Source organism: Carcharhinus amblyrhynchos, chromosome 8 (genome assembly GCF_965287045.1).
Source record: "Carcharhinus amblyrhynchos chromosome 8, sCarAmb.v2.hapA, whole genome shotgun sequence".
Classification (NCBI taxonomy): Eukaryota; Metazoa; Chordata; class Chondrichthyes; order Carcharhiniformes; family Carcharhinidae; genus Carcharhinus; species Carcharhinus amblyrhynchos.
In genome coordinates, this window is record NC_137331.1 from 58,747,148 (window position 1) to 58,770,561 (window position 23,414).

Sequence of the window (23,414 nt, forward strand, 5' to 3'; positions counted from 1 at the left end):
CAGAGGGGGTGCTACCCCCTGAATAGACAAGACACATCTGCAGAGATGCAATGGGACTGATCTGTGCACTGAAGGTGCCAAAGGGTTGGAAATCTCAAATGTCACAGAACTGAAATGTCTAAAGACAACCAAACAAGATACATAAACCTGAAAAGGTGGTGGTGAAAATGCTCATAATACTCTACTGAGTCCACACCAAACTTTCAATAACTCATACCAACTCAGCCTATCTTTGCTCCTGCACTCTTATAGGTGTAATCAACTTACAGAGGATGGGACTAAGCATGAAGTGAAGTCAGACAAGGAAAAACACAGTCTCATACAATCAATGCACACAAGGTGCAATTGAAAATGAGAACAAAAGGGACATCCCTTAAGGTAACTACACTAAAGAACCTTAAAAAATAAATCCTCCTTTTGCCACTTCACAAAGACAATTGGCACCAACATAATAGATCAGAGATGGACAATATATTGGAATTGAAAAAGGAGTTTCCCATGCCACAGCATGTAAAGCTCTTACATTCATTTATAATTTAAATATTTATTAGCACACGAAATTACCTTGGCTTTTCTCTTGGGATGCATTAGCACCTGGCCTGGTTAAATTTGGATTAAGAGATCCCACAGCTCTGGAATCCTGATTTCCTTGATGAGGATAGTCCCTGTAAGCATCTTCATTCTGTTTATGCATTTTCTTCAGATCAGCTGCATAGGAATATCAAACGTTTAAAATAAACACACTTCAGAATATGGTAAACATAATTGGAAATCAAAGCGGAGATTAATGATGGAGTTATTTACTTTGATCTCTTGAATCTGGAATCAAATCCACTCCAACCTGGTAGAATCCAAGCTTCTATTTAGATATAAATACAAATGGGAAGCCTTACCCCAATTTTTCATGCGTGTAAGCCTAGATATTTGTATAAAATTAAGAATACTAATTGAATTGAAAGCCACATTCGGAGCTCTATGTTGGAATTCAAAATATGCAAAATTGTTCTCCTGCTGAGATTAAGGTGTGTCATTGGACAAAGTACAGGCAACTTTATTCTGATTTTAAATTATGTTATACCCAATTTAAGACTGGTCATTGTGGGGTATATATATAAAATCGTCAAGCATATTAACACTTCATAATTACATGTCTTAGCTTCTACGACATAAAATTGTTTGGAAAATAAATTTAAAGCCATACTTAGCAGATTTCCTTCTGCATCCCTGAGAGGTGCACCTCCTCCTCCTCTTCCCCATGGATTGTAAATTCTCATTTCCTCTTCAACTTTTGCATCGTATCTCACCTTCTCTTCTTTTTCTTTTCTCTTCCTCTCTTCTCTTTCTTGCATCTGTATGAACACATCATTTAAATAATTGTCTAGTCTCATTTCTTAAAATCAGCTAAAGACAGAGTTCAAACACAAACGCCATATTGTGAAATTTGCAATTATGAAAAAATGCTGGCAAATATCTAAATCATGAGTTAGGGACAGTCATATGAACCAAGCTGATGTTCAATATGAGGGTATCCCAAAACCTAGAGGCCATTGCGTTTTGACCCAATCATTGTCAGAACAGTTAAGAATATTCATTAACTTAAAACAAAAACACACACAAGAAGGATTATAATATACTATGACACTTAAGGATACTGCTGACTATATACACACACACACACACACACACACACACACACACATACACACACACAATTGGTCCCCAAAACTACCTACATTTGACCTGAACTTTGAGACAGCACTTCAACTAAACAACATCCAATATTAAGTAACTCTGAGTCAAGTCCAACAAATAATTACCACAACACGGTTAAGATAACATCTAGGAAGAGACTTCTGGTTCAGCAATGACAGAAAATGCAGATTCTCTCGCTGGGGCTATAGCTGCAGTCTTCTGCAATTCTGATGCTGGCTGTCTCTCTCCCTTGTCTTCCTAGGGTTCTACAATTATACCATTTCTTTCCCTTTGATTTTATCCCCCTGTGGAGTTGGCTTTTATTACAACCCAGATGTGCTCCACTATATCATGCATTGTGAACCATATATTACAATTTAAAAAAACATTTTCAACGGTGAACAGCATGGAATTCCTTTTGTCAGCAGGGCACATATTGTGATGATGCTGTGCCTTTAAAAAAATATTTTAATCATGTTTCTCTGTAGGATGTTTCTAGCAGTCCCTGACATTTTATTGGAGCCATTTTGTATATAACTGGTATCCTGTATTGATACTGAAGCAGTATAATTGATACAGTGTTTGTTTTAACCTGTACTAATGCAGTGACCTGTTGTTTTAATGTTTCCCTGGATTGCAGAGTAGAACTTGATTAGGCTGATTGACAGGTCAAGTCACATGATTGGGGGCAGCTAGACTTTCATGAAGAATTCCAGCTTAGTTGCTGTTTCAGATACTGCTTGGAATTGAGAGAGCACAGTGGCTCTTTTTCCCCTCCCTGGAGTTGGAGATTCTACTGTCTGAGTGTTGCTGCTTTGGAAGTTGCAGAGAGTGATGTATCCTTTTTTGTCTATGAAGTCTGAAGACTAGAAGCTGCTAGAGACCAAGTTTACTTCTCGGTTTTGCTGTGTTGAGAATATATCCTTCTCTGAAAACTGCTGTTTGGATTTCTGACCATTTGTGTTAAAAAGCTGGAAAACTAGTATCACGTGAGTATATTTGTTTTAGCGCTAACTAATTCTGAAGAAGAATGTATGTCTATGGGGTATTGCTTTAAATTGGAACAACAGAGATAGCTAGCCATTAAGCATCATACTGTGTCAAGTTTTAAGTCTTGTAATTGGCAAAAGTTATACTAGCCCTTTTTGTTATATTCTAACCGTGTTCTTAAATGAACTTTGTTTGATAAAAGCTGCTTAGTGGATCACTTGAATCATTTCTGGAGTGAAATACCTTATGCTCACCATTCCCAAAAATCAAACGTAAAACTTAGGGTCTTGGCTAACTTCACAAAGCACACTGAATTTTTGGCCTGGGCGTTAAAAATATTATAATTCAGACTATCTCCTAGTTCTCAATTTAATCTCATAATGATTCCCAAAGGCAGGCATATATCCCTTGTGCATGTTAAAGGATGAATAATTGCTCTTTTCTCATAAAAGCTCAATTAAAATTTGCATTCCTTTCCTTCGCAGAAGGTACAAAGCAACATGGCATCAGGCAAAATAATTTAGACTGAACTCTGTTATTCAATGTGATTTGTTTTGATCACTCCTGGTATGTGAGCATCACTGCAAGGCCATTTGTTGCCCATTCCAATTGCTCAGCAAGGTGGTGATAAACTGCGTTCTTAAACTGCTGCACTCCTTGTGGTGTTGGTACATTTTAAGGGGTGGAAGGTGCCTATGCAAGAGTTCTTCTAACATGGGGTGACCAATACACACCAGCTACCACACAGGCTTGATGGGGCAAGGCCTTGATCCAGTAGCAAAAGGGCTCCAAAATGAATGAACGGGGCCAAGGACACATAAGGATACACACTTCTTCCATCCTCTTTTCTCCTTCCTACAGGAATCTCTCCCGGGATTCAAAAAGTACAATGGCAGTCTCATGAGCTCATGAAGGTGGTACTGTTCTCTTGCTGCAAATGGCCCCTCTGCTCCTCCCTCGCCAGGTACAGCCCCACTGCCTCTTTAGCTGGGTAGGGCCCGTTGCCCCTCTCTCACTTCAAGGTGACAAGTCTGACTGCAGTAACTGCAGAGTATTTCACCACTGTGGCCCACACGAAAAGTCATCAGAGTCCTCTCTATGGCTGAAGAGGTCCTCCCAGCACCCTTCCAGAGTGCCATGTAGAGTCTGTCTATTCAGGAGCACAACTGGCATGATCTGAAATGCGTGGCAGTTACAACAGAAACTCAGGGATTAGCACCAATCCTTGTGTACGGCCTATGATACAGTTAACCACGGTGCTGCAGTACTCCATCTCACTTGGCAAGCTCCCTGTTGTAGTGGAGTTATACTTGAAAACAGACAAGAATTTGTTCAAGCTCTATTGCCTACAGGCCAGATCCATGGTTGCCCCATCCTATCATTGAACAACAGTATGCAGATGATGTTTGCACCTGCACACACTCGAACACTCAGCTCCAAGCCATCATCAACACCTTCACTGAGGTGTGCAATAGCATAGGCCTTATACTAAACAACAGCAAGACAAAAAGGTGCTCTATCAACCTGCCCTGCCACAAAGCATTTCCCTCCGGTTATCAAAATTCGACAACATGGTCTTCAAACACACTCTTCCTCATGCGACTGAGGGATATGCTGGCACACTGAAGGTGATGTTGCACCTTGTCGTTGGTGCGTGTCCTTGTTGAAAGTAGGCTATCGGAGAATCACATAATTGACTCATCATGTTTTCCCTAGCTCTCCAAGCATCTCAGAGATATGAACTACGTACAGCAGCCATCTGAAAACTCTGGAGAAGTACTACCACTGCTGCCTCCGCAAGATCCTGTAAATCCATTGGCAAAATAGGCACACCAATATCAGTGTTTTCACTCAGGTTAACATCACCAGCATTGTAGCACTGACTATTGTAGCTCGATCAGCTCCACCATGAACCCCAGGAGTGCAGAAGAAATGTTTCAAGGACGCCCTCAAAGTCTCCTTGAAAGAATGCAGCGATGCTTGGGGATCCCTGGCCTAAGTCCATTTGAAATCGAGAAAAGGCAGCTGGATTGGAGGTGAACACTTCACGTTTCATCACCAACAGCAGGCTGGAGCGAAACAAACGGAGCACATGGCAATCCGGACATCCCATCCACCCACCCCTTTAATTATCTTTCCTACCTGTCACAGAGACTGTATGTCGCATATAAGGCTCCTCAGTCATCTAAGAACTAATTTTTAGTGTGATAGCAAGTCATCCTCTGTTCCAAGGCACTGCCTAAAAAGGTGCACATACACTCAAAGGGCTGGTAAGAACGTATGTTGCAGTTTTAGTTTCAGACCCAGTGATGGTGAAGGAATGGTGATAAATTCCAAGTCACGATGATGTGCAACTTGGAGGAGAACCTGCAGCTGATGTTGTTCTGCCAATCTGGTCTTCCTAGCTGGTAGAGGTCACTGCTCGAAAGTACTGTTGAAGAAATATTAACAAGTTACGGCATACAGCATTTAAATGGTCTGCACTGTTGCCACTATGAATGTTTAAGGTGGTGGATGGGGTGCCAAACAAGCAGGCTGCTTTGTAATGGATGGTGTCTTTAACGTTCTAGGACGCACATTCATCCAGGTTAAAAATATTCCATCACACTGCTGACTCAGAACTTATAAAGGGTGGAAGGCTTTCGGGAGTGAGGAGAAGAGTCACTCACCTGCTCTTGTAGCCATAGTATTTGTATGCTGGTCAAGTTAAGTTTCTGGTCATTGCTATGTCTCAGAGTGTTGATGCTGAGCAATTCAACAATGGTAATGCCATTGAATGAAAAATAGAAACAATTAGATTATCTCTTATTGGAGATAGCCATTGTGTGGCACTTGGAGGGTCTGAAAGCTGCTTGCCAATTATTAGCCCAGATCTTGCTGTATGCAAGCAAGGACTGTTTTGTTATCCAAGGAGTTATGAATACAATAGTTAGCAATTACCCCCAGTTCTAATCTTGCGTTGGACCCACCCCCATCCTTGCTGACATTTCTTGGTTCCCACTCCTCCAAGATATTAAGTTTGGCAGTTATTTTCAAATTCCTTCATGGCTTTACTTAACCCTTTCTGTACCATTTGGTCCTTCACTCTCACTGCTTGATGATATAACTTTCATCTACCATACCCTGACTCCCTAGAAATCTTTCAATAAATCTATCCTCCCTGTTCTCACTACAAACTAAAAACTTACCAAATTTCATATACTTAACTGCACTTTTGGTCAATGCTCCTCATCCCTCCCTCCATATCAATATCTGTTCATTCATCCCTATTATTTTCATTTCCGCTTTCTATGCAAGTATTTTATCCATTAAAAGGTGCAATAAAAATGTAAGCTGATGTTATTGATGGAATTGAGAATTACTGGAATCACTTCATCCTCAAATTACATTTTGAAATGTTTTTAAACCATTGAGCAGATGTGCCATTTTTGGCTAGCAAGACAAGATCTAAATAGAAATAATAGCGTCTTTTGTCAATTATCTTAATTTAAAGGAAAAATCTGTGTTCAACCAATAATGCTTACTAAATTAGACATAAAATTGACAAAATAAATTAGCAGAAATGAAAAAAATATAGTTTCACCTGCTTTTTCAGAGAGTCCTGATAACTGTGTGCATTTTTTTGTTCCTGCAGGAATCCAGCACCGAGGTTTCTGACATTAGAGGCATCACGTGCATTTGTTGTGCTGCAAAACAAATTAAGACTTAATGTTGCGATTAATTATTAAATTCACAAGCTTCTATGAAAATATCATGTGACAATATCTTGTCAGTTATCAATTCTGAAAACGTAATTTTTGCTTACAAGTATAGTTTCAAACTTTACATTTCAATATACGTATACAGAGCTATTGGGCTATCAAAACAAAATGTCTTTGGTGAAGTGTGTACCGTCGAAATCTGGACCTTCAAACTTGATGCAAGTGCAATGAATACCAATAATTAAGCAGTTAACCGTTAGCATTGACAGAAATGTTGATGATCAGAGGCACAGATTTAAGGTAGTTAGCAAAAGAATCAGAGGCAACATGAGGAAACATTTAAAAATATTTATGGTCTGGAATCACTGATTGAAAGTTGGCAGGAGCAGATTCAATAGTAATTTTCAATGGGGAATTGATTAATACAGGACATTGGGATTAAATAGAAACTTTACCAAAGTGCTGGTACAAGCAGGATGGACTAAATAGCATAATGCCATGAATTACTAAAATGGTTCAGAAGCACACGTACAACAAAAATAAATGATAGACTGCAGTTGGGTCATAAGAACATAAGAAATAGGAGCAGGAGTAGGCCATCTAGCCCTTCGAGCCTGCCCCGCCATTCAATAAGATCATGGCTGATCTGAAGTGGATCAGTTCCACTTTCCTGCTTTCTCCCCATAATCCTTAATTCCCTTGTTTATCAAAAACCTATCTACCCGTGACTTAAATATATTTAGCGAGGTAGCCTCCACCACTTCAACGGGCAGAGAATTCCAGAGATTCACTACCCTTTGAGTGAAGAAGTTCCTCCTCAACTCCGATCTAAACTGCACCCCCCCCTTATCTTGAGGCTGTGCCCTCTAGTCCTACTATCCCTTCTGAGCAGGAAGAATCTCTCTGCCTCTACCCTATCCATCCCTTTCATTATCTTAAACGTCTCTATAAGATCCCACCTCATCCTTCTAAACTCCAACGAGTACAGACCCAGTCTATTTAGTCGCTCTTCATAGTCCATTCCCTCATCTCCGGTATCAGCCTAGTGAACCTCCTCTGCACTCCCTCCAGGGCCAAAATATCCTTACGCAAGTGCGGCGACCAAAACGGCACACAGTACTCCAGCTGCGGCCTCACCAGTACCCTGTACAGTTGCAGCAAGACCTCCCTACTTTTATATTCTATCCCCTCGCTATTAAGGCCAGCATTCCATTCGCCTTCTTGATCACCTGCTGTGCCTGCAGACTGGGTTTTTGCGAGATCACTCTGCACCCTAGCAGGCTGCAGCTTTTCGCCCTTTAAATAATAATCCCTCCTACTATTATTTCTGCCAGAGTGGATAACCTCACAGTTGCTAACATTATACTCCGCCTGCCAGGTCCTTGCCCACTCGCTCAGCCTATCTAGATCCCTCTGCAGACTTTCCACACCCTCCGCGCAATTTGCTTTTCCACTCATCTTCGTGTCATCAGCAGATCCCTGAGGAAGTGAATATCGATGATCTCTTGGACCTTCAGACCCTACACTCAGCCCCCTCCTCCAGATCATCTATATAAATGGTAAATAGCTGAGAACCCAGCACCGATCCCTGCGGTACTCCACTAGTCACCAATCAGAATAGCACCCATTGATACCAACTCTCTGCTTCCTATTAGACAACCAATCCTCTATCCACACCTTGGGGTCATCTTGGGGTGTGCAAGATAAACTCATAGGAGATGATACCTGTACTAAAATAGCAGGGATGGATGCAGAATAGGTATTTTGGCTATGTCATTTGGCCCTTCGAGTCTGCTCCACCGTGCATTTTGATCATGGCTGATCATCAAATTCAATATTCTTTTCCTCATATTCCAGGATCCCTTTAGCCTCAAGAACTATACCTAATTTCTTTTTGAAATCACAACGTTTTGGCCTCAACTGCTTCCTGTGGTAGTGAATTCCACAGATTCACAACTCTCTGGGTAAAGTAATTTCTCCTCATCTCAGTCTTAAAAGATTTACCTCTTATCTGAAACAATGGTCATTTATTCTGTACTTCCCCACCAGTTGGAATATTCTTTCTGAATCCACCCTGTCTAATGCTGTTAGAATTTTGTAAATTTCTATGAAATCCCTCTCATTCTTCTAGGCTCCAATGAATATAATCCTAGCCAACTTAGTCTCTCCTCATACAACAGCCTGGAATCAGCTTGGTAAACTTTTGTTGCACTCCCTCTACAGCAAAGGCATTCTTCCTCAGATAAGGACACCAAAATTGCAAACAATAGTCCAGGTGTGACCTCACCAATGCCATATACAATTGCTGTAAAATATCCCTCTTCCTATACTCAATCCCTCTTGCTAAAACCACCAGCATACCATTTGCATTCTTTGATGCCTGCTGTATTTGCGGGCTTACTTTCAGCGACTGATGCAAAAGGATATCAATGTCTCGCTGAGTGTCTACGCCTCTCAATTTATACCCATTCAAATAATAATCTGCTCCTATTATTGTTACCAAACTGGATAACCTTACATTTATCCACATGATACTGCATTTGCCATGCATATGCCCATTCACTCAGCCTGTCCAAATCATGCTGAAGCATCTCTGCATCCTCCTCACAGCTCACCCTCCCACCCAACTTTGTATCATCTGCAAATATGAAGATAATACATTTAGTTCCCCCTTCCAAATCATTAATATATAATGTTAACGCGGCAGTACCCCAATAGTCACTGCCTGCCAATCAGTAAAAGACCCATTTATGCCAACTATTTGCTTCCCATCTGCTAACCAGTTTTCTATTTATCGCAAGACACTACCTATAACCCTAATCTGCTTTAACTTTACTTAAATAGTCTGCTATGTGTGACATTGGTGAAAGCCTAAATAGGAAATAGAATCTTTTTGTAAGAAAAGATACTAAACTCTGTGCTTGAAGATCAAACTAAAGGTAAAAGGTAAAGTCGCCACAGTCCAAGATGAGCATAGGCTGTTCTCCCCTTTTGAGGGGTAGAGCTGACTGACGGTGATTTTAACCTGAGGATCACTACACCTCAGGCGAGGGGTTAAGGTTGAGAAGGCAGGCCTTCATGAATAATCTTAGCTACTACGCTGTTGGCATCGCTCTGCATCACAAACCAGCCGTCCAACAAACTGAGCTAATCATCAAAATTTAAAACAACTAAAAATAGAGGTAACAGTCCTCTTGAATTTCAAAAAAAGCCTTGTTTAACTAATCTCACTGGATTCATTGAAGCAACAAAGGGAAATGCAGTAGATGTGGTTTACATGAACTTCCAGAAAGCCTGAAAAGATGTCACGTTGGAGACTCATTGCAAAAGTCTGGGCATGCAAAGTCAGTAGCAGAATGAATTGAAAGGTAGTTACAAAACAAAACAGTGTAGGGGTTTAAAAAGGCTTCCTGATCCAAGACAAATTTGGAAGTGGTGTCCAACTTCCAACTTTGTAACATTGTTATTCACCATATACATAAATGATTTGGAAGTTGCAACCTGCAAATGACACCAAATTAAGGGGTATAACTAAATGTGGAGAATGGTACCAAAATATAAGATGACATGTTGCAGAGTGAAAAAATAGTAAATTAACTGAATGAAGTATGAAGTGATTCATTTGGAAGGAAGAATAAGGAGATCACTTGCTCCTTGGAAGGTAACAAACACAATGTGGTAGAGGAAAGAGATTTGAGAGCACAGACACAAATTACTAAAAGTAGGAACATAAGTTGATGAGGTCGAAGTACTAAGTTTAATCTCTGAATGAGCAGAATATAAAAGCAGGGAGCGAATTTGGGATTTACATAGACCCCTGCAAAGATCAAACATGCAATATTATTTACAATTCTGGTCTCCATACTACAAAAAGAATATTGAAGCATCAGAAAAAGAAGGAAAATTAGAAGAATATTGCCAGCCTTGACAATGTGGTTACCAGCAAAGACAAAGGTGGTCAGGGCATTTTTCTGTAGATGAGAGGTAACTAAGAGGAGACCCAACAGAGGTTCCTAAAATTATGAAGGGATTCAATAAGTTGGATGTGGAGAAAGTATTTTCTCTTTTGGGTGAGTTCACAATGGGGTGGGGGAGTGATAACCTAATTCTTAAATAGCTATTTACTCGCACAAAATAGTGGAAATTGTCACACAGAACAGTCCACATGGATATTATTGGTATATTGGATGAAAAATTTGATGCAAACGTAGGGGATACAGTAATAAAGACACGAGGCAAGATGCGAGTAGAGCTCTAAAGTGAAGTATAAATATTATATACCCCAGTTGTGCTAAATGCCTGTTTCTGTCATAGAATCTTAGAACACCAGCTAAGTACAAAATAACATGTAAATATTTTCTGCTCCTTCTTGTGGTTAATTGCAATTTAGTAAAAAAACACAATAGTTAGTTATACAGTTCAATTAATTTTGAATTGAAGGTAAACCAACTCTTTAAGAGTCTTCACTTAAGATATATTCCATTCAGTAAGAAAGAGTCTATCAAAAGCATAAAATATCTGTGGTTAAAGGAGAAAGTTAAGGGTGACATTAAGTTGAAAGAAAAGACAGACAATGCTGTGAACATGACTGCTGGCTGTCCCTCAATTTGAAAATGATGCTTACTCAGGGTTGCGAGTTTCTGCCATGGGTCTTCATGTTACTGAACAGGTTGAATTTTTGGACACATGGAGGAGGACATCCCATGAGGTAGTTGGATCCAGAATGCAGGCTTTGCTTCCTTTCATTTCTTTCTCTGTCACCGCTCAAGTTGCATCTTGCCGAGTCCAAAGGTTTTTGGACTCAGCGTAATGTAGCTTGCCGGATGGTCAACACCAGCCTCACCACCAACCTGTCAAGATCATGTGTACAATAATGGCACACCAACGTCCCCATTTAAACAAAGTCAAAAGCAGTCTTCGACCAGGGTTCATTTGCCAAATCCTGTGCTGATGGGGAATTGGCAACGGAGACAGGATTGTGAACCTGGGAGTCTCTGGTTAAGAATCTGCACACAAGCAACAGATCCATGAAGGTTGTCGGACACCTGTGTTAAGATAGAGGTGTCGTTGGGCAGCAGCACCTCTGGCTGTCAAAATCAGATAAATAACAAATTAATCAAATGCAAAGAATGCAAACTAGGTGCTAAGGTGGTCAGTATTGGACAACAATCAATTTCAACTGTTTTGAAAAGGGTTGTTGGGAAAAGAGTGTTGAATAAGGTTAATGTAATCAAAAATATAGAAAAGCTATTATGACAGGATACAATGTTAGATAGGTTTTGCCATTTTAGTTTTATTTCCCTTTATTAGGTTAACAAGCTGGCAGCATTAAAAATTATTTTACTAGTCATTTTATAAATTTTTGTTTAAAGACTTGCCTCCTTAGCTTTTGGTAACCATCAGTGACAAATAATTGATAGGTAAAAAGTATGGTTTACAAAGATAAAGATCAATATAGATGAAGGAAATCTATACGTCCCACAATTACAAAGGTCTATATTTTCTTGAACGAGTCCGAAGTTTTCACCTCCACTATTTAAGTGATCAAATTGCCTGAACATATTGCTCTAATCTTTCAACCCAACAGTTGTAACCCTGGTAATTTTTAAAGATTTTATGTTAATCTTAGTTTTGTCATCTAATACCTGTCAACTTCTAAAATTGTGTCCTTCATAGTCATCTCCTTTTGTTAGGAAAAATAAAGTTGTTTTAAAAGATTTGTATCAGTATTGGTAAGCATTGGAAATAAGATATAGTTTTACTTAATTTAATGTTTTGTTTAATTTAATGTTTCTGTGCCTGAAAAGGTATTTGTGTGGGGGGATGGGTTAATTTCAATTCCAACTTGAGATTCTATTGTGCTTAGAGGGAGCTACTGTGAAAGGTAAGTAAATCAGTAGTAGTTGCTTACCAAATGGGGCCTTGGAAGGTAAAGAATTTTTAAAGCTTTAGCTAAGTTAATTTGACTGCAGTTCATAGAATCCCCATAGCACAGGAGGCCATTCAGCCCATCAAGTTTGCACCAGCTTAGGTAGCAAGGGGAAAGGCAGCTCTCCCAGCTCTGCTGGAAGCAGCTGGTTTTAGAAGTTCGAAGAGGGAACATTTCTTTCAGCCTTGCTAGAAGAAAAGCCCTATTATGGAGTAATGGTAAAGAAAAGAGATGTAGGAACTTAAAGACCACCTGGTTAAAGAAAGCAGAGAAACAAAGAGAAGTTTTCAAGAAATCTGGAGTTAACACAACAGAGAAAACTGGCAACCAGAACAGGTTACTGTTCAGAAAAGTTACAAAGTTGAAAAGGGATTGGATGGAGAGAAGCCAGAAAGACACCTGCAATGGTGCTAAAGATTGTGAGAAATTACTACAGTTTGGGAGATATTATTTGAAGTAATTGTGGAAATTGCTGGCTGGACCTTGGAGTTTGTGTAAAAGCCTTTAAGACAAAAGAATCTGAAGGGAGAGGTGTAAAACCTGAAAACAAAACCTTGATGGAAGCACCAGAGGGAAAGCATAATCTAGAAGATGATTTGAAAGTGTGACTTTTGAAAGTAGAATTTGAAATCACTCGGGTGGAAGCCGCAGTTCAACTGGCGACTCACGGTATAAGAATTGTCTGGACGAATTTTTAGGAGAAATCCACAGGCATTCACTTGGGTTTAGAGAGGAGTGTGTCTTACCACAGTCATCTTGTGGGCTTAAAAAGGATTGTGTGTGTGTTAATGAGACCATATATCTTGAGATGTACTTTGTGATCCATATTAATCTCAAAATCTGTGTGTAATTGTTAAGATAAGGAGGGGAATAAAAGCATATTGTATCATTATCCAATTTTTTCATGTTTAATAAATGCTTTTTTCTTGTTAAAACTAAGTAGTGTTTCTGTGACTCTGTTCCTCCATGTTTTATTTTGAAAAAGAAAAAGCTAGTCTTTTGCACAAGGATTCCATTCTGGGATTTTACCACCCAGTTATAACATCAAAAGCTCCAGTTTCTCCAATCTTTCTATATTAATACTCTTCATACAGATGTGGCTGTTTGATCAAATTATCTGGATTTAATATTGGGTGGGATGTCCCTCGCTGTCCACCTGCCTCACAAGAGGACTTACAAGAGATGAATGATTTAAAATGTTAATGTCAAACAATGCTGCACAGACTCTTCATGCTTTGGGTGTGGATTATTCACCACTGCCATTTCATTGGAAGTTTTCTTCATTATAGTGAGGACAAGTGAAATGAGGTCTCAGGGTGACCAGTGCTGAACCCATGGTGAATTCTACTGATAAAGGCAATTCAAACTCATCAAGGCTCTTTAGACAGCACCTGTTAAGTACATGACCTCTACCATCTGAAAGGCAAGGGAAGCAGTTACATGGGAACATCACCAACTAGAAATTTCCCTCCAAACCCAACACCGTCCTATATTGCAGTTCTTTCATTGCTGCTGAGTCAAAATCTTGGAACTCTCTCCCTATCGTCACTGCAGTGTACGTACACCATAAGGACTGCAAGTGTTCTAGAAGACAGTTCACCAACACTTTCTCAAGGTCAATCAGGCAATAAATGAGCAATAAATGCTGCCTCATCAGTGATGCCACATCCCGGGAAAGAATAATAAAAGGAAACAAAGATGAGCAATCCTTATGGTCTTTTCATCTTTCTGCACAATATCAAAGGAATCCTTTTGAGCCTATTTTAGGGAGTATAAACTTGAAAATAAACAAATCCTGACCAACCAAATTCCCAATCAAAAAAGAGATGCCATACTTATGAGAAGTCGCCATGACACTGCTCATGACCATGATTTCAACAAGTTTCCTTTTCTACTGTCTCTTTGCACTAGGCAACATCTTTAAAAGGGAGAAAGGAAGCAGTTAACCTGCTCTCAGAACCATACCAATGATGTTCATAAACAAGATTTTAGGATAAAATATGAAGCATTAGTTTTTGCTTGACACAAATGGCATTAAAAGCACATGGTAAACCAAGAGACAAATCTACATCTAGTCTGTCATTCCACATCATATCATAAAGTTCTGATGCATTGCAAAGTAACAGTTTAACTCAAAGACACAACAGATCATACAGAATAAAAACTTACGAAGTTTGGTCTGAGGAAGCTTGTGGATAGGCTTGCATTGGTATGTTAACCAGACCATTCGGAGAGTTGACCAAGGACATAGGTTGTACTCCCATGATTCCTGGGCCATCTATACAGAAAATTAAAAATGTTTCAGTACAATATTTAGGTTTAAACAAAAAAAAAATCTGGATTAGTTAAAATAAATTACTTTTTGAAAGCATGTATCAGATAGACTACTCTATTAGTTAGATATTGTATTATTGGGAACCTTAAACGTGGGTCAGAAAATCTACAGTGTGAAAGATTATGGCCTGTAAAATTTAACCTGATTAATAATTTTCAAAATAATACACAGTTCCTCCCACTTTGTGGAGGTTGAATATAGTTGTATCCCAATTACTTTAGGTTTCAGTATCAGCAAGTTATGCTTCACATTACAAAAACTGTTAAGCACACATTGTCAAGCCAAGAAAATGGAACTCTGTTGGCAGAAAAAGTTCAATTATGAATGAAATGCATTTTCTTCAAATAAAGACAATTTAGTTATCAGATTTCCCTCATGATTTGGACACGTATACATATATTTTTAAAGTCATCAAATGTCAGCATATGGAGCTGAAAGAGGATACACATTGACTAATAATAATCATAGAAATGCTGGTTCTTTCAAAGAACAGTCGTGTTTAGATCCATATTCCCAATTTTTATGTCTGTACCTTCTAAACTCCTGGATCACAAGTACTTGTCAACTCCCTTTTCAAGTTATTTATGGAGTGAACCTCTACCATCTCTTAAGGTAGACTCACAAATCTCAGTGAAAATACTCTTAAAATATTGAAACATTGTAAATAAATGTGGGCATTTAACCCATCTGGTGTATGCTTGCCAAAAATGTTATCCAGCTAATCACACATTCTAGCTCTTAGTCTGTGGCTTCTGTAGCATGACTTTTACCCCCTTATATTTCATTCCTCTAGATATAAAGGCAAGCATTCTATTACCCTTTTTGATCATTTTCTGTAGCTGTTCACTATATTTTAATGATCAATGCTCCTGGACCCTCAAGTCTCACTAGAGTTCCAGTTTCTAACTTTCCATCATTTAGAAAGTACGCTGTTCTACCCTTTTTACGTTGAAGGGGATGACACACATTTTCATTTACAGAAAATCCATTTGCAGAAGTTTGGCTTATTCACTTAATCTCTGTAATTTTATGCTTCTATCTCTACTTCTTGCAATACTGTGCAATTGAATTCTTATTAAAACTTAGTTTTCTATGAGCTGCATGGTGGCATTGTGGTTTGCCTTGCTGCCTCTCAGTGCCAAGAATCCGAGTTCAATTCCCAGCTGTCTGTGCAGAGACTGCAAGTTCTCCCTATATCTGCATGCGTTTCCTCCAGGTGCTCCAGTTTCCTCCCACAGTCTGAAAGACGCGCTGGTTAGGTGCATTGGCCATGCTAAATTCTGCCTCAATGTACCCGAGCAAGTGTGGGCATGGGGCAACTAAGGGATTTTCACAATAACTCCATTGCAGTGTTAGTGCAAGTCTATATGTGACACTAATAAATAAACTTTAAACATCATTCACGTCATAAGTAAAAACAGTGAAAGTTTGAGAACTCAATACATAATTGCAGGATTTCACAAGTTACATCCTACAATTAAATATCTGACCATTATCCCTATTCTCCTATCATTCAGCCACTTTCCCAATTGGGCCAAACTTTGCCTTCAGTTCTAAAGGTTTGAACTTTAGCCAAAAGTCTCTTCTGAGAAATTTTATTAAATGTCATCTGAAAGACCATATTAATAACATTCATAGTGTCAGACTCACGTAATATGGATTTATCCAGAATTGAACATTGTACCTGAAAATGAAATGGAGAAAAGACACCCTTCTTTTGAAAGAAAAGTTAGGAGGTGAGGTGTTCTTTTTCTGTTCTGTCAATTCACATGAAACTACACAAGGTCCTGGAAGCTAGCAGCCTGTCAGGGCAAGACATTAAAATGCAAACAATTTTTCTGGACATTTCATTGAGAAGGCATTGAAATGCAGCAAGCATTTCCTGTGAATTAATGGCTGCCGTTATCCAAATAGTGAATGGGTAAAAACCAAATAGTATTATGTGTCAAGGGCCAGGTTGTCAGATGCAATATGAGAGGACAATGAAAAATAGATACAATGATTATATTCAGAAATCTGGTTTCTGATAAAGGGCAATTAATAAGACACATTTCAGAAGCTGGAGGAAAAATAAAGAATTCAAGACCAGCAAAGGAGGCAGAGAATTCTGACTGGCTTTTACCTAGCTACGTGAGGAACCAAAGTAGGTTTTCACTGCAGGGGTTCAACTGTAAACCAGTTGGAGTGAAGTCAGTGAAACTTGTTATTAGAAGCATTATTTCACTGCAAACTCATCTTTAAAAAAATGTCAACCTCTATTTCTTCAGTGGACCAAAAAGGGAAAACAGGCCTATAACATTTCCAGTCTTCATCTTGAAAGAAGCAAGTGCAACAGGGATTGATTTTTAGATTGTTAAAGACCTCCCACATGCTTTTATAATCACATTTTGCCTTTGCAAGCTTGAGAGAAGGGAGAGAGTGAATGAGAGAGACACACACAGAGTGGCTGCTTTTGTGTATATGTTTTGGGTGCTGAGTAATAAACTTTTTTTAAAAACTAGAGAAAACCGGCCATTATTCTTAATAGTCACAACACTTGGGGATTAAAATACTTTCCTTTTAAAATGCCTCTGGCCTTCGGTCAATTGAGAGGCGGAAAAGGAGGAACTATCCCACCATCTTTCCTCTATACAGAGTAATACATTCCCCTGTTTTGATCAACTCTTCAAAAAATGCAATCAAATTCATTAGGCATGAAATGCCTTTCACAAATCCATATTGGAGCTCTCTGATCAGGTCAAAATTTGAGGGGTTCAGTACCCGACCCTTAGTTGTAGGCTACTAATTTCCTGACAATAGATATTAGGCTAATTGTTCTATAATCCCTAAATATTTCTGTATCAAAAGACCATAAGATTTAAGAGCAGAAGTACGCCACTTGGCCCATCAAGTCTGCTCTGCCATTCAATGAGATCATGATTGATCTGACACAATCCTCAACTCCACTTTCTGCCTTATTCCCGTGGTCAAAAATCTGCCTATCTCAGCCTTGAACACACTTAACCATCCAGCCTCCACCGCTGTCTGCAGTTAAGAATTCCACGGATTCACAACCCTAAGAAAAGAAATATCTCCCCGTTTATGTCTCAAATTAGTGACCCCTTACTCAGATTATGCTCTCTAGTCCTGGAACCTCCCAGAAGGGGAAACAAAATCAGCAGCCACCCTGTCAAGTCCCCTAAGAATCTGACATGTCTCAAAAAGATCACCTTTCATTCTTCTAAACTCCAATTAATACAGTCCCAATCTTGTTAACCTCTCCTAAGGAAATCCCTCCATTCTTGGGATCAACCTGGTGAACATTCTCTGGACTGCCTCCAATGCCAAAATATCTTTCCTTAGACAAGGGGACCAAAATTGTTCACTTTACTCCAGGTATGGTTTTAGCAAGACTTCCCTATTTTATATTCCATTCTCTTAATAAGGCCACCATTTAATTTGCTTTCTCAATTATCTACTGAACTTGCATGCTAGCTTTTTGTGATTTATGCATGAGGACACCCAAATATCGTGCTCCAGTTTTCTGCAGTCTTTCTTCATTTAAATAATATTCAGCCCAGTATTTACCTACCAAAATGCATAACTCCACATTTTCTTACCTTATATTCATCTGCCAAGTTTTTGTCCATTCACCCAACTTGTCTACATCCCTTTGTAGATTGTTTCACATGCACCACTTGTCTTCGCACCTATTTTTGTGTCATCTGCAAACTTGGCACTTCCCTCATTCAATTCATTAAAATGTATTGTAAATAATTGTAACTCTAGTACTGATCCCCGCGCAGCATTCCACTAGTTACAGATGTCATGTTGAAAATTCCTCTCTTACCCCAACTCTATCTTCCAATAGTTAGCCAATCCTCTATGGTAACATATCACCCCCAGCATGGTGGGCTGTTATCTTATTAAGCAGCTTTCTGTGTGCTACCTTACTGAACAGTTTTTTGAGAAATCCAAGAATATTAGATATACTGGTTCCCCTTTATCAATCCTGCACATTACTATCTCAAAGAATTCTAATAAGTTTGTCAGGCATAATTTTCCTTCATGAAACCATGCTGACACCGCTTGATTATCATCATTTATTATCAGGGCTATTCCTCCACCTCTGCCATTTTGTTTGTCATTTTAAGATGTTATGTACCCAGGAATATTTATTTCCCAGTCTTGATCAGCTTGTAACTCAAATTCCTGTAACAGTGTTTAGATCTAAACAATTTAGTCATATTATAATATACATCAAGAAAATCAGTGGTGCCAAATGAAGTCTTGGAGGACACCACTGTATTCTTTCCTGCAGTCCAGCAACAACTGTCCATGACTGCTTTCTGTTCCTCTGAGTCAGCCAACTTTGCACTCACCCTACATTCACTGTCCTTTCTATTCCATTTACTTCAACTTTACCAGCAAGTTATGTCACACTTTACTAAATGCCTTTTGGATATCCATGCACATTGCATTGACCACAATACCCTCATCAATCTTCTTATCTCATCAAACAATAATTTGCTTTTAATAAATCCATGCTGGTTTTCCTTAATTAAACCATAGTCACTCTAAGTGACTGTTAATTTTGTCCCAGATTATCATTTCTATGTTTTTCCACCACCAAACTAACTGGTTTATATTTGCACCCTTTTTTGACATGTGCAATTCTCCAGTCCTCTGACATCTTCCCCCTATCAAAGGGGGACAGGAAAATTACAGCCGATGCTCCGTAATTCCCAACTCACTTCCCTCAACATCCTCACTGAATGCAATGCTGATGCAACCACAGTAACATATCAACTTTAAATACTTGTTAAACACATTTCTAATACCTTCTCTTTATCAATTTCTAGCCTATCCAATATCTCAACCACTTTCCCTTCACTTTGACTTTTGGCAGTAACATTTTAACTGATAAAGACAGATGCAAGGTATTAATTTAGTACCTTAGCCATACCCTCTGCCTCCATATGTAGATCCCCTTTTTGGCCCCAGATTGGTCCAAATCCCATCATACTAAACTTTTATTATTCATGTGGCTATGTAAGTCTCTCTCTTTGCTGCTTGTTTCCTTTCCCCTCTGAACTTTCTATATTCAGCGTGGTTTTCACATGTCTTAGTAACCTGATATCTGTCACACACCTACCTTTCCTACTTCCTCTCCAACACTTCCATCATCCAAGGACTTCTAGCTTTGGTTATCAATCTTTTTCCTTTGTAGAAATGTACCTTGACTGTGACCAAACATAGAACAGTACAGCACAGTACAGACCCTTCGGCCCTCGATGTTGCGCTGAGCTGTGTCCGAACCCAAGATCAAGCTATCCCACTCCCTATCATTCTGGTGTGTTCCACGTGCCCATCCAATAACCACTTGAAAGTTCCTAAAGTGTCCGACTCCACTAAGAACAGCAGGCAGTCTATTCCACACCCCAACCACTGAATAAAGAACCTACCTCGGACATCCCTCCCATATCTTCCACCATGAACCTTATAGTTATGCCCTCTAGTAACAGCTACGCCCACCCGAGGAAATAGTCTCTGCACGACCACTCTATCTATCCCCCTCATATTTTATAAACCTCTATTAGGTCGCCTCTCATCCTCCTCTGTTCTGAAAAGCCCCAGCTCCCTCAACCTTTCCTCATAAGACCTATTCTCCAAACCAGGCAGCATCCTGGTAAACCTCCTCTGCCCTCTCTCCAATGCTTCCACATCCTTCTTGTAGTGTGGTGACCAAAACTGCACACAATATTCCAAATGTGGTCTCACCAAGGTCCAGTATAGTTGCGGCATAACCCCACGACTCAAACTCAAACCCCCTGTTAATAAACGCTAACACACCTTAAGCCTTCTTCACGGCTCTATCCAGTTGAGTGTCAACCTTCAGAGATCGGTGGATATGAACCCCAAGATCTCTCTGTTCCTTCACATTCCTCAGAACCCTGCTGTCAACTCTGTAATCCGCATTCAAGTTTGTTCTACCAAAACGAATCACCTTGCACTTACCAGGATTAAATTCCATCTACCATTTTTCAGCCCAGCTCTGCATCCTATCAATGTCTCTTTGCAGCCTACAAGAGCCCTCCACTTCATCCACTACTCCACCAATCTTGGTGTCATCAGCTAATTTACTAACCCACCTTTCAGCCCCCTCTTCCAAGTCATTGATAAAAATCACAAATAGCAGAGGACCCAGCACTGATCCCTGTGGTACACCGCAGGTAGCTGGCCTCCAGTCAAAAAATGTTTCCTCCACCACAACTTTGTCTTTTATGACAGTCAGTTACTTATCCAATCGGCCAAATTTCCTTCTAACCCATATCTCCTTACTTCCTTCATGAGCCTACCATGGGGAACCTTATCAAACGCCTTACTAAAATACATGTATATGACATCAACCGCTCTACCTTTTGTCTACACACTTAGTTATCTCCTCAAAGAATTCAATCAAATGTGAGGCAAGATATACCCCTCACAAAACCGTGCTGGCTATCCCGGATTAAGCTGCATCTTTCCAAATGGTCATAAATCCTATCTCTCAGGACCCTTTCCATTAACTTACCTACAACCGAAGTAAGACTAACTGCCTATAATTACCAGGATCATTCCTATTTCCTTTCTTGAAGGGAAGAACAACACTCGCCACTCTCCACTCCTCTGGCACAATCCCTGTGGATAGTGAGGACCCAAAGATCAAAGCTAAAGGCTCCGCAATCTCATCCCTTGCCTCCTAAAATATCCTAGGATATATCCCATCTGGCCCAGGGGACCTATCAACCCTCAGGTTTTTCAAACCATCTCATCTTTCAAATTTTGACATCACCTTTCTATTGATGAATCCAACATTGATTGTAATAACATATAACACATAAAATATGATAAGTTAAAGAAACTAGCCTATTTACATCTTGATTAAACTGGCTCTATATCTTTTTTTTCTGAACACCTCCCTTTTGGGTCTCTAACAGGCCCTATTCCTTTATAAAAACCTTTGGGCTTTCCTAATTTTAGTTGCCATCATTTTTCATACCATCTCTTTGCTTTCCTAATTTCCTTTTTAATTTTACCTTCTGTACTCCTCTTAGATTTTTGCAGTTTTGAGCTCTCAATATCTGACATGAGCTTCTATTTTTTGCCCAAACTCCTCAACTCTCATCTAGAATTTTTACCAACGGTTTTAAACCTTTGATCTCTAATCCACCTATTAAAGGAAATAGTTTTTCTGTATATACTTGATGAAAACCTGTCAGCATCTTAAAAGCCTCAACTAAGTCACTACTTAACTTTCTCCTTTCTAGAACCCTAGTTTCTCTCTTTCCTTTACTTGAGAAAAATTCTAACTTTTCAAACCTCTCTACATAATAGAGTGCCTTCTTCACTGCTAATATTCTGATACTACCCTCAGTACTTTCTCCAAGGTCTTTACATCTTGCCCGAAATGTAGCGGTCAGGCATTCCAGCCCAAGGTGATCTATAAAATTGATTTAGTTGATTTACTATTGTTACATGTATTGGTGTACAGTGAGAAGTGTTGTTTCTTGCACAGTATACAAACAAAGCATACCATTTATAGAGTACTTAGGGGAAAAGGAAAGGAGAGGGTGCAGAATGAAGTGTTACAGTCATAGTAGGGTGTAGAGAAAGGCCAATTTAATGCAAGGTAGGGCCATTCAAAAATCTGACGGCAGCAGGGAAGGAGCTGTTCTTGAGTCAGTTAGTACATGATCTAAAACTTAGTTCTGACAGAATCTCTACATTATATGCCTCTACTTGCAACCCATATGCTTTTTGAACCAACTTATCAACCTGTCGGTATCTTTAAGCATGTATATGTGAATGCCAATGCCTTGGTGATTATCTACACTTGCCAAAAATACTGAAAAAGATATTTTGCTGAAGCTTTTCATTTTGCAGTTATCAGGGCAATTGTAAGAATACCGATGTCAGGGAAAACAACAACTTCATACTGTACGAGAAGAGAGTGCCGATTAGCTGGCAGTGGACCTTGATTGATAGAGGCAACGCCAAAGAAAATGCACCAGTTAATGGCAGCTGACAGTTAATTACCAAGCATTGTTTGCAGGAAGAGAAGTTTTGACAATATTCAAGTTTTGTACATTTGAATGACTACTTTCCAAAATTCTATAATTTATCGTGTACCACCTTCAGTCATTATTCTTCCAAATATATATCACTCCACACTTCCAAAATAAACCCATCTGCTATCCTTTTTTTTGACAATCTTGTTTACCTCATCCCGAAATTTACCATTATCCCCATCTATCATGTTACCATATTTCATATCATCTGCAAACTTTTTAATGCTACTTCCTACACCCAAGTAGAGGTCGTTTATAAAAATCCAAAGGTAAACAACCGAAAATTCATCCTTGGCGAACACTGCTGCAGACTACCTTGCTGCCTGAAAAATATCCATCCATCCACCACCACCTTATGCTTCCTGTCACCAAGCCAATTTCTTAACCATGCTGCCAGTTTTCCTCTAATTCCATGGGCTTCCATCTTAACTATCATTTGTGTGGCAACATTGCCAAAGATCTTCCAGAGATCCATTTAAACAACATCCACACAACATCCTGATCAATTATTCTTGTTCATCATCATCATACTCCTATTTACTACATAAGATGATGGACATACTGCATCTCTGATGGGGAAGGGATAGTCTCATATGAGGCACTTGTGCTGATGACTAAAAAGATGAATCCATGAGAGGCAGGTTCTGCCACAAGTGCTGCACCTGACATGGTTATCA

The 23,414-nt window shown here is 39.4% G+C and overlaps 1 protein-coding gene across 6 annotated transcripts in view; it reads right to left on the reverse strand.

Moving 5' to 3' along the window:
- The window catches only part of cspp1a (centrosome and spindle pole associated protein 1a), a 213,804-nt gene that overhangs the window by 99,379 nt on the left and 91,011 nt on the right, over positions 1-23,414 (reverse strand). For all 6 annotated transcript variants that reach the window (XM_080194128.1, XM_080194129.1, XM_080194127.1 and 3 more), the window contains 4 exons: positions 14,482-14,590; positions 6,266-6,368; positions 1,202-1,349; positions 565-708 (listed from right to left, as the gene is read on the reverse strand). In XM_080194128.1, the coding sequence (XP_080050254.1) occupies positions 565-708; positions 1,202-1,349; positions 6,266-6,368; positions 14,482-14,590 (504 nt within the window). The remainder of the gene's footprint in view (positions 1-564; positions 709-1,201; positions 1,350-6,265; positions 6,369-14,481; positions 14,591-23,414) is intronic.